The 12973-nt window shown below is 33.0% G+C and overlaps 1 protein-coding gene across 2 annotated transcripts; it reads left to right on the top strand.

The window, feature by feature from the left end:
- The first annotated feature begins 6168 nt into the window (after positions 1 to 6168).
- On the top strand, positions 6169 to 11798 carry LOC131179122 (nucleoside hydrolase 3). 2 transcript variants are annotated; one of them, XM_058145022.1, is made up of 13 exons: positions 6274 to 6608; positions 6841 to 7073; positions 7517 to 7696; positions 7834 to 7944; positions 8337 to 8672; positions 8787 to 8963; positions 9062 to 9346; positions 9501 to 9623; positions 9759 to 9956; positions 10084 to 10337; positions 10428 to 10632; positions 10775 to 11080; positions 11250 to 11798. In XM_058145022.1, exons 2-13 carry the CDS (start codon positions 6894 to 6896, stop codon positions 11538 to 11540), a joined length of 2646 nt encoding a protein of 881 aa, XP_058001005.1. In that variant the 5' UTR covers positions 6274 to 6608; positions 6841 to 6893; the 3' UTR covers positions 11541 to 11798. The 2 variants fall into 2 exon arrangements, with proteins under 2 accessions (XP_058001004.1, XP_058001005.1); XM_058145021.1 differs by having other exon boundaries at positions 6169 to 7073.
- Positions 11799 to 12973: the final 1175 nt, after the last annotated feature.

A 12973-nucleotide genomic window follows, 5' to 3' on the forward strand; every position in this document is an offset into this window, starting at 1 on the left:
GCTTTGAACTTGGATTTTTTTTTTTTTCCTACAGCGCCTTCGACGTTACTGTTGAGAAAGATACTAATTTAAATAAGCTAGTTCTAAGGTATTAAAAAGGTCTAAAAAAAAAAAAGTGTAACTATTATAAACTTGATTTTATATGGGAATAAATGATATAATTATTAAATTAAATATTTATATTTAAATTTATATATTTATTATATAAATTTTAATTAATTTTATATAAATTTATATTTAAATATTTAATTAATAATTATAAAATTTATTTAATATCATATTAAGTTTATATTAGATGCATCCATAAAAAATAATTTAAAATTAAATAATATATCTTAATCATAAAAAAAAAACTTCAAAACCACCATAATTTTTTGAAAATCATTTTTTCAACATTTAAAATAATATTTTAGAAAGAATAGCAGTTTAATCTTCCAATCACAATCCAAATACAAGCTATATGAATTTGGTTTTGGTAATGCCATTTTGAGGCTTGACTTTTCGAGTTTGGTATGGATCACAATCCCAAAAATTCTACGAAGTCTTATCATACACACGTTCTTCTTACGCTTATTTCCACACTATTGCTATTATTTTAGTTTACATTGTTACGCCTTTTATTTTTTTAGTAAGAGAAGATTCTTACATTTATTTCCACGCTATTGTTATTGCTTTGGTTTACACTATAGCGTCTTTTATTTATTTATTTATTTATTTTTTAAATAAGAGGATTAAGGGAGTGAAATTTAAATTTGATTCTGCCACCTACTCCTTTGGGAAGGCTTTAGAAATTAGACTTCAACAACTAATATAATCTCCTCCTCATACGGGTAAATATTATTGTCACAACCCGATCTCATGAGCTGGACCGGCATTAAGACTTAGGCCAGTATAAAGCTCCCGAGACCCATAGTAAGCCTTATTGTTCCTAAATCCATACCCAAAGCCCAAAAACTTAGGGCCAACATGTAAATAAAATTAAATAAAATAAAATATTTTTATTCGGGTCAATTCAACCCGATAAACATAAAAAAAAACTTACAAATTGTTTAAATATCATACAAATTTTTATTTATTAACCTCAGGAATTTAAATTAACACGATTCCTAACAATGTCCATATTACTGTTAACACATGCAGAGTTTTAGATTTCAAATTTAGAAAAAAAATAATAAAATAATTAAATAACTGACGTTAAACCTGCAAGGAAGAAAATATATTGCTCTATAAAAGAACTCTTCCTGGAACCTGAAAAAATAGGTGAATAGAAGTGAGCGTTCGACTCATGGAGTAAAATACCGATTTTAACTACAATTTCTATAGCTATCTAAAGCTAATGCATCATAAAGAGTGGAATGCAACATCATCATAATTTTCATACAAAATCACATCATAATAGCAAAAGGCAACTTGGAGCACTCACACACCTAATAATGTTCAAAGAGTATATATACGGGAGCTGATCCCCTATACAACTCTCTTTATCTAACCTCTGCTAGCAAGTGTCTCTCAAGCCGGACTTTCGCTTGATAAACCAAATGCAGGGGCCAGCGAGATCATCTTAAGCCGTGCCTACCCTGACTTATTCATAAAGAACCGAGTCCCAGCGAGTGCCTCTCAAGCCGCGTTTACCCATCCTATCCATATCCAATACCAAAAACCACACGTACGGCAACACACGCATACTGCTCCAAATTATCATAAATAACATCTATGGCACTTCATCAATTAAGAATACAATATAAAATGTGCCTAGTGTTTAACTACATTGATACATATTTATAAGTGATGCATGGGCATGCCTGAACATATAATAATATTGAATTATAATTAAAATTAATATTTTACTCACAGTACAACAGAAACGACTGTAGAGGTTGGGTGAAGGAATATGGTTGACCATAATCACCTACATAATTTTTATTATGAATTTAGTAGTGCTAATTCAAATAAAAATAAATTTAAAGAGGCAAATACATCTTAATTTATGCCAAAAATTTAGCAGAGTTTTCCCTATACCTAGAACCTATCTAACCTGCAAAAAGATTAAAATAATACTTTTAAATTTCAATTTCCACCATCACATCTCATCACGTCATATGGCCCCTCCTGAGCCCTCCAAAACAGTCAATACTTGCAATCTTGCAAATTACATTTTAATCCCTAAAATTAACCATTTTTGCAAAAACTACTAAAATGAGCTCCAAAAATTCTAAAATTTTGTCATGTAGTCCTTAACAATATTACAGGGCTATTGCAAAAGGAATCGTAATTTTTTGATCATCCATGAATATTTTATAAATTTTATTCTAACCTGGTATAAGGCAAAAATTAAGCAATATAGAGTTTGGGTTTACCTATGCCAAATCTGATACCTGAAACGCGTTCAAAATGTTTAAAAATGCTTGGATTGACTATAATATTGACTACATTCTGAGACGGGCCGTCGGATAGTCAGATCTGACTGAAAATGCAATCTCGGCGCCGATGAGCTATCCTCGATCCGATTGCACCTAAATTAAGTCAAAATTTTGTTAATACTTATCATAAAATTAATTTTAAATTTTGAGAATTGAAAAAGTTTAAAAATCTCACTAAGCAATTTGGACCGTCCGATTATCATCTTTTTCAAACAGTGTCCAATCGGAGCGGGACCAATCCTCTCTTAAAGATTTCGCTGTCCTGAGTCCATTGATGGTCTCGGATTTTTGATCCGACGGTCGGATCGCCGGAAAAATGACCGGAAAGTCTACTGCCTCAACTTTCTCTCTCCTCTTTCTTTCTCTTCCAAACTCTCCTTTAACCTCTATGGAACAGAACACCGCCGGCCGGGATGTTAAGCCTGTAGTCCCAGGAGTCGAGCGCCACCCTTTCCTCGTGGAACGGTTGCCTAAACTGGCCGAAAATGGCCTTAGAAGTCCTCGCCATCGCTCTCTCTCTCTCTCTCTTCAATTCTTGTCGTCACCGCCTTCATCTGTCGCTGTTTCCTGTCCACTGGTGGTCACCCGGTCAAGCTGAAGCCACTGGGGTGGTCACCGGCAGGGGATCTCTCGCAGGCAAGAAGAAAAACTAGAGGGAGGAGGAGAGAGAGTTGGGGAGAAAGGAGAGTGAGGGGAGGGGGGGGGGGTTGTGCACTACGTTTTGGGTCTCTCTTTTTTTTTTAACTTTTAATTTTATTGAAATCCCTAAACTTTTCTTGTTTGTTCACATAGGTCCCTAATCTTTCTTTAATACTTTTAAATTGATAATAATAACAATGTTAATAATAATTAAATTAATGATCACTAAATCAATTGTTAATAATATAACATAATATTTTATTAAACATTTAATATGGACATTTAAAATTAATCATATAAATAATAATAATAATAATAATAATAATAATAATAATAATGATAAAAATAATAATACATGTAAAAATAATACCCACTTAACAAAAATTATCATTGTAAAAATATTAATTTAAATTCATAAATAAAATATTAATAAATTATTAGCTCAATAAAAAAAGATAACAAAAAAATATATATTTATTAAAAAAAATTGGGTTGTTACAATTGTAGTCAAAATAAAAATAATGATGAGGTACAATAAGTGAACTTGACAAGGCATGCTTGATTGAAGCTTTAATTTAGGGCAGGTAGGATACATTGGTGGGGTGCCTCGCTAATTAGCGAAGAGCTTGAATTATGTCCTTGCTCCACATACCCGTTAGCCATTATAAGCCTCTACTCGTAAAATACCCATTTGATTTGATTCCATGTTATTCTCTAGCTAGGTGTTAGCCTAACCACAAGTGAATTAAATAATGGTGTTGTTTGAGTAATCATTGTTCCATCTTTTAGATGTTATATATGTGTTTCCTCTTTCAACCTCCACTAAATGGAAAAAGCATTTGTATTCCTTTGATTTAATATACTAATTAAGCCCATGATTGATATTGCTGAGGACCAAATACCAACTTAATCCAATATTTGACCATAAATCAATATTAATAAAAAAAAAACCCATCAATTTCTAACTATTAATTAACGTTCATGGATCATGTAGTATCATTTTCAATTATTAATTAACTCAAAATCATTTATATTTAAAAAATAATAATTTTTAAAATAGAATAATTTAACGTGGAACTGAATAGATGAAGTCACAGTTGTAATGATAGAGTTTGAATGAAAAATTGACACGTATTTTGACTGTTATTTGCATGACGTGTCAAAAAGCATACCGAAATAAACGAGATTTGACCGAAATAAGCAAGTTGTATTAGTGGTAGAAAGGAAAGCGCCTTTTAGGCCACAACAAAGCAAAGATATAATATATAAAAATAAAAATAAAATCTTTTTAATCGGCCTTTTTTGCTTTATTTGCCTTTGAAATGATCCCTCTTTAAACATTCTACTTATCCAATACACCTCCACCTTAATTATATAAAAATTAACTAAAAATCAAAGCTATTAATTGTATATAATCATTCAAATTAAATTTATTTGTCACATCACCTGATTTAAAATTTTTAATTTATTTTTCAAATAAATTATTTAATTAATTATTAATCCTTATCAAAATATTTCAATAAATAATTATAATTTCAGAGCCATAATTAATAATTAGGGAAATTTCATAATGCAAATTATCCTTATCTTTGGAACAAATGCAAGTCTCGCAAAGCAGTCAAAAGATGCCGGGATTCCAACGGCCAAAACTGAAAAAAATTAAAAAAAGAAGCACAATCCACGTGGGAAACACATTACAAAACGACAGACGTTTGAAAAGCACAGAGTAATTATTTATTTATTGTTTCAAGTGAAATTAATAATAAAAAAAATAATATAATACTATAAAGTAAAGAAGAAAAAAAAGAAAAGAAAAGAGAGAGAAAGAAGCGATTAAGTTAGGTGGCCAATCACTGTCTTACAATCTTACAGTGGGATCCACAAACAAAGAAACCTTTCTTTTTTCAAATCGAAATTTAATACGTGTCATGCCATGACACGTGGTAATGTTTGACTCTTTAAAGCCCACTTTTCCTCCGATTTGGATCTTCTTAAAAGTGGTTTATTACCCACTTGCCCTTTTGTCGGTCTACTCCTTTATTCCTTACATTTTGCCAATTTTACATAGATGATAAATGAATTAAATAAATAGAATGTAGTTAAAAAAATAATTTATAATCTATTAATAAATACGCACAAGAATTTTACAAGCGATTGGATTAAAACCCAGATGAAGGCAGCAGTGGCTAGGTGGATTAGGATATAGACATGGTGAACAAATAAATTTGTCCTTTTATCTTTTGGGTGTGTTATCTTTGGTCTGGTATTTCCGGATCAAGAAGATCTCTAAGTGGGTTCCACTGCTACTGTGGGATTTGTTTTGTCCAATCACAAGATCACAAATTTTTGAATTGGAGCTGCGCAGATACATGTTCCCATAAAGTGTAAAAATGGTCAAGTCCAATCTTTTAATCCAACATGTCCACATGCCAACCCCTTGCAGCACATTACCCACCAGTCAGCACCAGGAAATTGCTCACATCAAAAACAATATTAACTTGTTGGGCGCTTGTTATAAGCTGGAACTTATATTAAATGTATCATAAATTATTTATAATTATTTAATTAAAGTTTTTTAAATGCATTGATTAGTATACTCTATTTTATAATTAATGAAAGATTAAAGTATCATAGGAGAAATATTTTTTTAAAGAAAATAAGATTTTTGAAGATTTTAAAATCTCTGAAATTCGCACTTTTTCAAATATTAAATTGATATATTGAAAAATTTTACTACCTTATCTTATATTACCTTATAAAATCTTTCCTTGCTCCATCAATTTAAAATTTTTAAAATAAAAAAAAAGAGAAATTTAGTAATATAAAGTAAGAAAAAGAACCTAATAATATAAAGAAAAAGTCTATTTTTATTACTAAATTCAGTGTACGTGTGTTTCACTTGTTCGAAAGAAAAAAAAGTAAAAGAAAAAGTGATCTTTTAAAAATATGGCATTGTTGTTTCTGATGATGGACTAACCTACAGTTTTTTTTTTTTTTTTTTTAATAAGTTGATGAGGTCCTCTCTTCCATTAGCTTTCCCACAATTGTTTTTTCTCAATAAAACCATGGTGGAAACAATGATTTCTATTGATCTCAGTTAACATAATCGGTACACTTCAAATTAATTTTAGATCAAATTTTAATTTTATTATTGTTAATTCAATGATTAGGGGAACAATTATTCTCTTCTATTGATCAATTCTTTTTCAATTTAAACGCAAGTCATTCATACCTGAAATCCGCACTTACAGCATATCCGCTTATTTGCTTGAATTTGCAGCCATTGATTTGTGGAAAACTCAGATTCTACATTACATTTCTGCCCAATCCTGATTTGGAAATTAATAACAAAAAAGAGCAAAGTAGGAATAGAATCAATTACCAGTAGCCTCAGATGGTGTACCAAGAGTAATATAACTAAAAATTGACCAGGCCAGCCCCATGAAAATTCATCACTTTTTCAAATTAAATCATTTTTCTTGTTATAAGATAATAATACCCTTATCTTCTTCTTGGGATTTCGTATTCCAAGAATCTATTCCAGTACTGGTAATGAACATATAATTGCTTCTCCTTTGTCTCTTCTCTTTGATTGCTGCCATGCCATATTTATTGTAATCCTTCACATGTGAACCATTTTATATCTTAAATATTTTCAACTCCAGCTACCTAGTCTTAGTCTTCTCTTGTATCCTTCTGAGCTGTTTCTTATTTCCCTTCCTTTTACTCTATGCTTTTTTTGCTCTTCTTTTTTTCTTCAAGACTCATATGGATGAAACAGTTTGCAGGTTTGCAGCGAATATATTCTTGAAGTTTGTGATTGGAATACAGAAAATGTTATTGCAGAGGACTTTCTGGGTGGTTTTTGTATTGATCACTGGACTTGCTGCTGCTAATTTGCATACTGTGGAGGGTAGGCCACATCGGATTCTCCTGGATACAGATGTAGATACCGATGATTTCTTTGCTCTTTTGTACATCTTGAAGCTTAACAGATCAGAATTTGACTTGGAGGTGAGAGTCTTTACGTTCTGATGATTTTACAATTTTACAGATCAGATTCTCTTCAGCTTTTGCTCATTTAATGAAACATGTGTAGGAATTTTACAATTTTGAATCATGATTGAATTGTTGCAATGGTTAAATTACTCCTGAAATCATCATTCAAAATTTGGTTGCAGCAAGTTGTTGCTTGTACTACTATTAGCTTTTACTTTGTGAGGATTAACTCCGATAGTTTTATCTAATCGAATCAGCTCATCGTTCTGTCAAAAGTGTTATGTGCTTATCGGATATGCAGAATGTTAAAATGCACCTTTCAAGTCCTTTTTTCCCTCCTCTTTTATGGATTTCAGCTACTTAACTTATCCTAGTTTGAAAGAAAATCTATCTGTACAAAGGCAGCTTTCTGGCATTACCAGAAAGATTTAGTGACTCTAGTTATCATCCTGGCACAGGCAATTACTATCAATGCAAATGCATGGACTGATGCAGGGCATGCTGTGAACCAAATCTACGACATTCTTTACATGATGGACCGCGACGATATACCGGTTGGAGTGGGAGGTGAGGGTGGAATACTAGAAGATGGTACTATACTTCCAAATGTTGGTGGATATCTTCCTATAATTGAACAGGTGAATTCAAGCTAGCACCCTTTTTCAATCTAAGAAGAAGAAGAAGAAGAAAGTTGCATGCTTGATTAGTAAATGTCACATTATTCTCAATTTCTTGTACACTGGTTAAGTTATTTATATCTATGGATATTAAATAGGGAAATTCAACAGCAGGAGGTTGTAGATACAGACAAGCTATTCCTTTAGGTCTTGGAGGAAGGCTAGATATTGATACCAATTATGGCCTAAGGAAAGCTTTCCTACCACAGGTATGCAATTGGATTCTTTTATTTTTTTTTTAAGTTCGTAGTCCATATCAGAATTTCCCGTGGAACTAAGCTCCAACAGCTAAAATCAATTCAAGTTCTAGATTTTAAGAGATGTCCTTTTAAGTACCCAAATCAGTCTGGCTTAAACAAAGGTTTGCTTCAACGACGCTAGACAGATTCGGATACTCATCTTTTCCCCCCTATAAATAGCTGAATCTCTTATTGAACTGATTTGAATATTCATTGTTTTTTCCCCCGAAAATAGTTGAATCTCTCATTCAATTGATTCGGATATTCATCATGTCCTTTACTTCATGTTATAATATTCATCATGTACTTTACTTCATGTTATAATATTTGTAAGGAGCTCATAGATTCTGTTCATAAACCAGGGTAGAAGGAAATATTCTCCTCTTCGACAACCTACTGCCCAGCAAGTGCTGATGGACAAAATATCTGCAGGCCCTATTACTGTGTTCATAATAGGAGCTCATACAAATTTTGCCATTTTCCTTATGAACAATCCACAACTAAAGAAGAATGTTAAGCATATATATATAATGGGAGGTGGTGTGAGGTCTCGAAACCCAACTGGTTGTTGCGCAAAAAATTCCAGTTCATCTTGCCAGCCAAGACAGTGCGGTGACCGCGGAAATCTGTTCACAGACTACACTAGCAATCCTTATGCTGAGTTTAATATCTTTGGAGATCCTTTTGCTGCATACCAGGCAAGCAACACATAGAAACTGTTTAGGAAACTATGATCCTTGGCAAGTTTTTCCAATTATGAACACTAAAGATTGCCTGCAAAAGGCAGTGACACACTGATGCTTTTATTTCAGGTGATCCATTCTGGAATACCAGTCACCCTGGTGCCCCTGGATGCAACAAATACAATTCCTATAAATGAAGATTTCTTTGAGACATTTGAGAACAGCCAGCATACATACGAGGCACAATATTGCTTCCAGTCCTTGAAAATGGCTCGTGACACTTGGTTTGATGACCAATTTTATACGGTATTTTCTTTAAGATGTTTCTTTATTCAATGTCTTATGCAAGTTCCATTCTCAAAAACATTTCCTATGAGGCCAATAATGTAGTGAACTTCTTGCAGAGCTATTTCATGTGGGATTCATTTACATCTGGTGTAGCAGTTTCTATCATGAGTAATTTGCATAACCAAAATGGAGAAAATGAGTTTGCTGAAATGGAATATATGAACATAACCGTAGTTACTTCAAATGAACCTTATGGGATATATGATGGTTCAAATCCATTCTTCGATGGCCGTAAAGTTCCAGTGTTTAATCTAAAGAAAGGTGGAGTTCACAGTGGTCATGTTCAGACAGGCCTCCGAGATCCATTCTGCGTTGTGCAGAATGGGAAGGGAAGATGCCAGGTAACTATATAAAACATACACCTCTAAATGCTTGATTTCTTGTTCAGCTTGTTAAGGTAATTAAAGTAATTTATAGCATGAAGAGTTACCTGATGTTTTCCCTTCTTCAAATTTTTCATAATCTTGGACCTTTTGTTTCACTTACTGGGGACAGGATGGCTATACAAAGGAGGTAACAGGTTCGCAGGGGGTACGCGTTCTCGTTGCTACGAGAGCAAAACGCAACCCAGACACTAGTAGTAAACTTGACAGAGCATATTTCAAGAGTTTCTTGGATGTAAGTTCATTTAATTACTAATTTTAATTACCAATTTTAATTACTAATTTTTCTTCTAAAATTCTTGTTGTTTATTGCTTTCAATTATCGGATGCTTGATATGCAGAGAAATCGCTTCTTTTTTTTTTGGTGAAGGTTCTAAATCACCCTCAAAAAACTGGGAGGTTCAATTTTACAACACAATTTCCTTTTTACAAAGAAGTTCATTACAAACCAGATTTTAGAAGCAAGAAACTGGGAAAACCAGTTGTCTTCGACATGGATATGAGTGCTGGAGATTTTCTTGCTCTATTCTACCTTCTTAAATTACCTGTAGAAGTGATCAACCTCAAGGCAAGTGATGTTTCTCATTTTCTATCTAAAATTAGATGCATGGTAAACTTGGAAACTAAGCTATTCTGCTTCATTCACAAGGCAAAACATTAAATTGAATTTGCCACCTGTTGCTGTTTTCCTCCAGGCTATTATTGTGAGTCCAACCGGCTGGGCGAATGCTGCAACTATCGATGTAGTTTATGATTTACTGCATATGATGGGTCGTGATGATATTCCAGTTGGTCTTGGAGATGTATTTGCAATCAACCAATCTGATTCAATTTTCTCTGCTGTTGGAGACTGCAAGTATGTTAAGGCCATCCCACATGGAAGTGGTGGATTTTTGGATTCAGACACCCTATATGGGCTTGCTCGAAATCTGCCACGAAGCCCCAGAAGGTACAATTTTGTTGGTGGTGGATATTGTTCGTGATATTCTGTTTGCTGCTTGAATAGTGTAGTACTCAAAATTTGTTTTTTATTGTCAAGGTATACTGCAGAAAACTCTGCAAAATTTGGAGCTCCTCGCGACACAGATCACCCTGAACTTAGACAGCCTCTAGCACTCGAAATTTGGGATTCCGTAGTGCAAAAATTGGAACCAGGATCTAAGATTAGCATATTAACCAATGGACCATTGACTAATTTAGCAAAGATTATCCTGTCAAGGAAAAATTCAAGCTCTGTGATTCAGGTCAGTGGACTTGTCAGTTCAGGAACAAAACATTCTGTTAAGACTTCCTGGTGAAGATATCATCTGCAAATTGTGCACACATAGCTACATTGCAGTGAAGTTTAGATATAACACATTAAAGTGGTTTCAATTTTCATTGCAGGATGTGTCTGTTGTTGGAGGACACATTAGCCATAGCAATTTGGACGAGGGAAATGTCTTGACAATCCATTCTAATGAATATACAGAAATGAACATTTATCTTGACCCCTTGGCAGCAAAGATAGTTTTTGAGTCATCCCTGGACATTACACTCATTCCACTCGACGCCCAACGCAAAACAAGTTCATTCTCCAAGATCCTACAAAAGCTGCGAAAGACGAACAGGACCCCTGAGGCATTGTTTGCCCTCCGTTTGCTGTCAAGGCTTTACCGGTTGCAACAAACTCACCACAGATACCATCACATGGTAAAAAAAAAAATCTGATAACTAGCCTGATGTTCTTTCAGTACTATACCATGAAATAGTATAATTCCAAAAGAAAAATCTCAACTGCTTTATCATTAATTACTATCTTGGTTCTTGGCTTTCCTGCTTGCTGTTTTTGCTGATATTACTGAACGATGTTATTCTGCAGGATACATTCTTGGGGGAAATTCTTGGTGCAGTGGTCTTGGCTGGGGATCCTTTGCTGAATCCTATCTTGCAAATCAAGCCCATTAAGGTCCTAGCTGAAGGTGTTGAATCCAAAGATGGACAAATTGTGGTGGATGAAAAACAAGGAAAATTGGTGAAAATATTGGAAAGTGTAGACCCTGTAGTATATTATGATGTTTTTACAATGCAATTGGGAGTTAAGAACCAATCCGCTGTCGTAGGAAGCTTCGAGGAGCAAAGGAGAATGTGGAGTTCACAACCAAATTCTTGAAATCATAGTAATGGATTGGACTAATTATTCTTATAGCAGAAAGTTACTCGATTTCCTGGTAAGATACAGAAGTTTCATTCTTATCACTAGAAAAAGAAATAGCTTAGGAAACATGAAGACATACCATTGAAAAGTTACTTCTTTGATTCTCTTGTTGGAATTAAATTGTCTGCAATCCCACAGTTCAAGTTAGAAATGTACGACCTGTAAACACTACAAAAATATGAAGATGTTCATGACTGGCTTTGATTTTTATTATCACTAAGTCACTAAACTTTATGATTATTTCATTAAAGTCATTCAACTTCAATTTGAGCATCATTAAAGTTATTATGACCGGAGACTTATGCCAGTCCCAAACTAGCAAGATGGTTCAAAATCAAGCTTGCCAAACTCTCAACATGATTAATAAAAGCAAAAATGATGACATCTTCAGAAATGTGGGTCAGCACCAGGAAATTGCTCACATCAAAAACAATATTAACTTGTTGGGTGCGTGTTATAAGCTGGAACTTATATTAAATGTATCATAAAATTTTTTATAATTATTTAATTAAAGTTTTTTAAATGCATTGATTAGTATACTCTATTTTATAATTAATGAAAGACTAAAGTATCATCCTTATTTGAGAGAAAAGCTTTTTTAAATAAAATAAGATTTTTGAAGATTTTAAAATCTCTCATATCATCACTTTTTTAAATACTAAATTAGTGAATTGAAAAATTTTACTACCTTATCTTATATTACCTTATAAAACCTTCTCTTACTCCATTCAAACAAATTGTTAAATTGAGATTTTTCTCATGCTGTCATATCTATAGAGTGTAGTGTATGTTCACACTACACTAGACCTACATGGGTAATATTTAACTGAATTTAACAACACTCATTCAATTTAAAATTTTAAAATAAAAAAAAAGGAAATTTAGTAATATAAAGTAAGAAAAAGCACCTAATAATATAAAGAAAAAGTCTATTCCTGTTACTAAATTTAGTGTGCGTGTGTTTTATCTGTTCGAAAGAAAAAAAAAAGTAAAAAAAAAAAGGTGATCTTTTAAAAATATGGCAATGTTGTTTCTGATGAGGGACTAACCCACAGTTTTTTTTTTTTTTTTCTAATAAGTTGATGAGATTCTCTCTTCCATTAGCTTTCCCACAATTGTTTTTTCTCAATAAAACCATGGTGGAAACAATGATTTCTATTGATCTCAGTTAACATAATTGGTACACTTCAAATTAATTTTTGATCAATTTTTAATTTTATTATTGTTAATTCAATGATTAGGAGAACAATTATTCTCTTCTATTGATCAATTCTTTTTCAATTTAAACGCATGTCACGACCCAACCAATGGGCCGGACCGACACTAGGACCTGGGCCAACCTAAAGCCCCCGAGGCCCGTAGTAAGCCTAACTATTCATTAATTCAAC

The sequence above is a fragment of the Hevea brasiliensis genome, chromosome 4 (assembly GCF_030052815.1).
Source record: "Hevea brasiliensis isolate MT/VB/25A 57/8 chromosome 4, ASM3005281v1, whole genome shotgun sequence".
Taxonomy (NCBI): domain Eukaryota; kingdom Viridiplantae; phylum Streptophyta; class Magnoliopsida; order Malpighiales; family Euphorbiaceae; genus Hevea; species Hevea brasiliensis.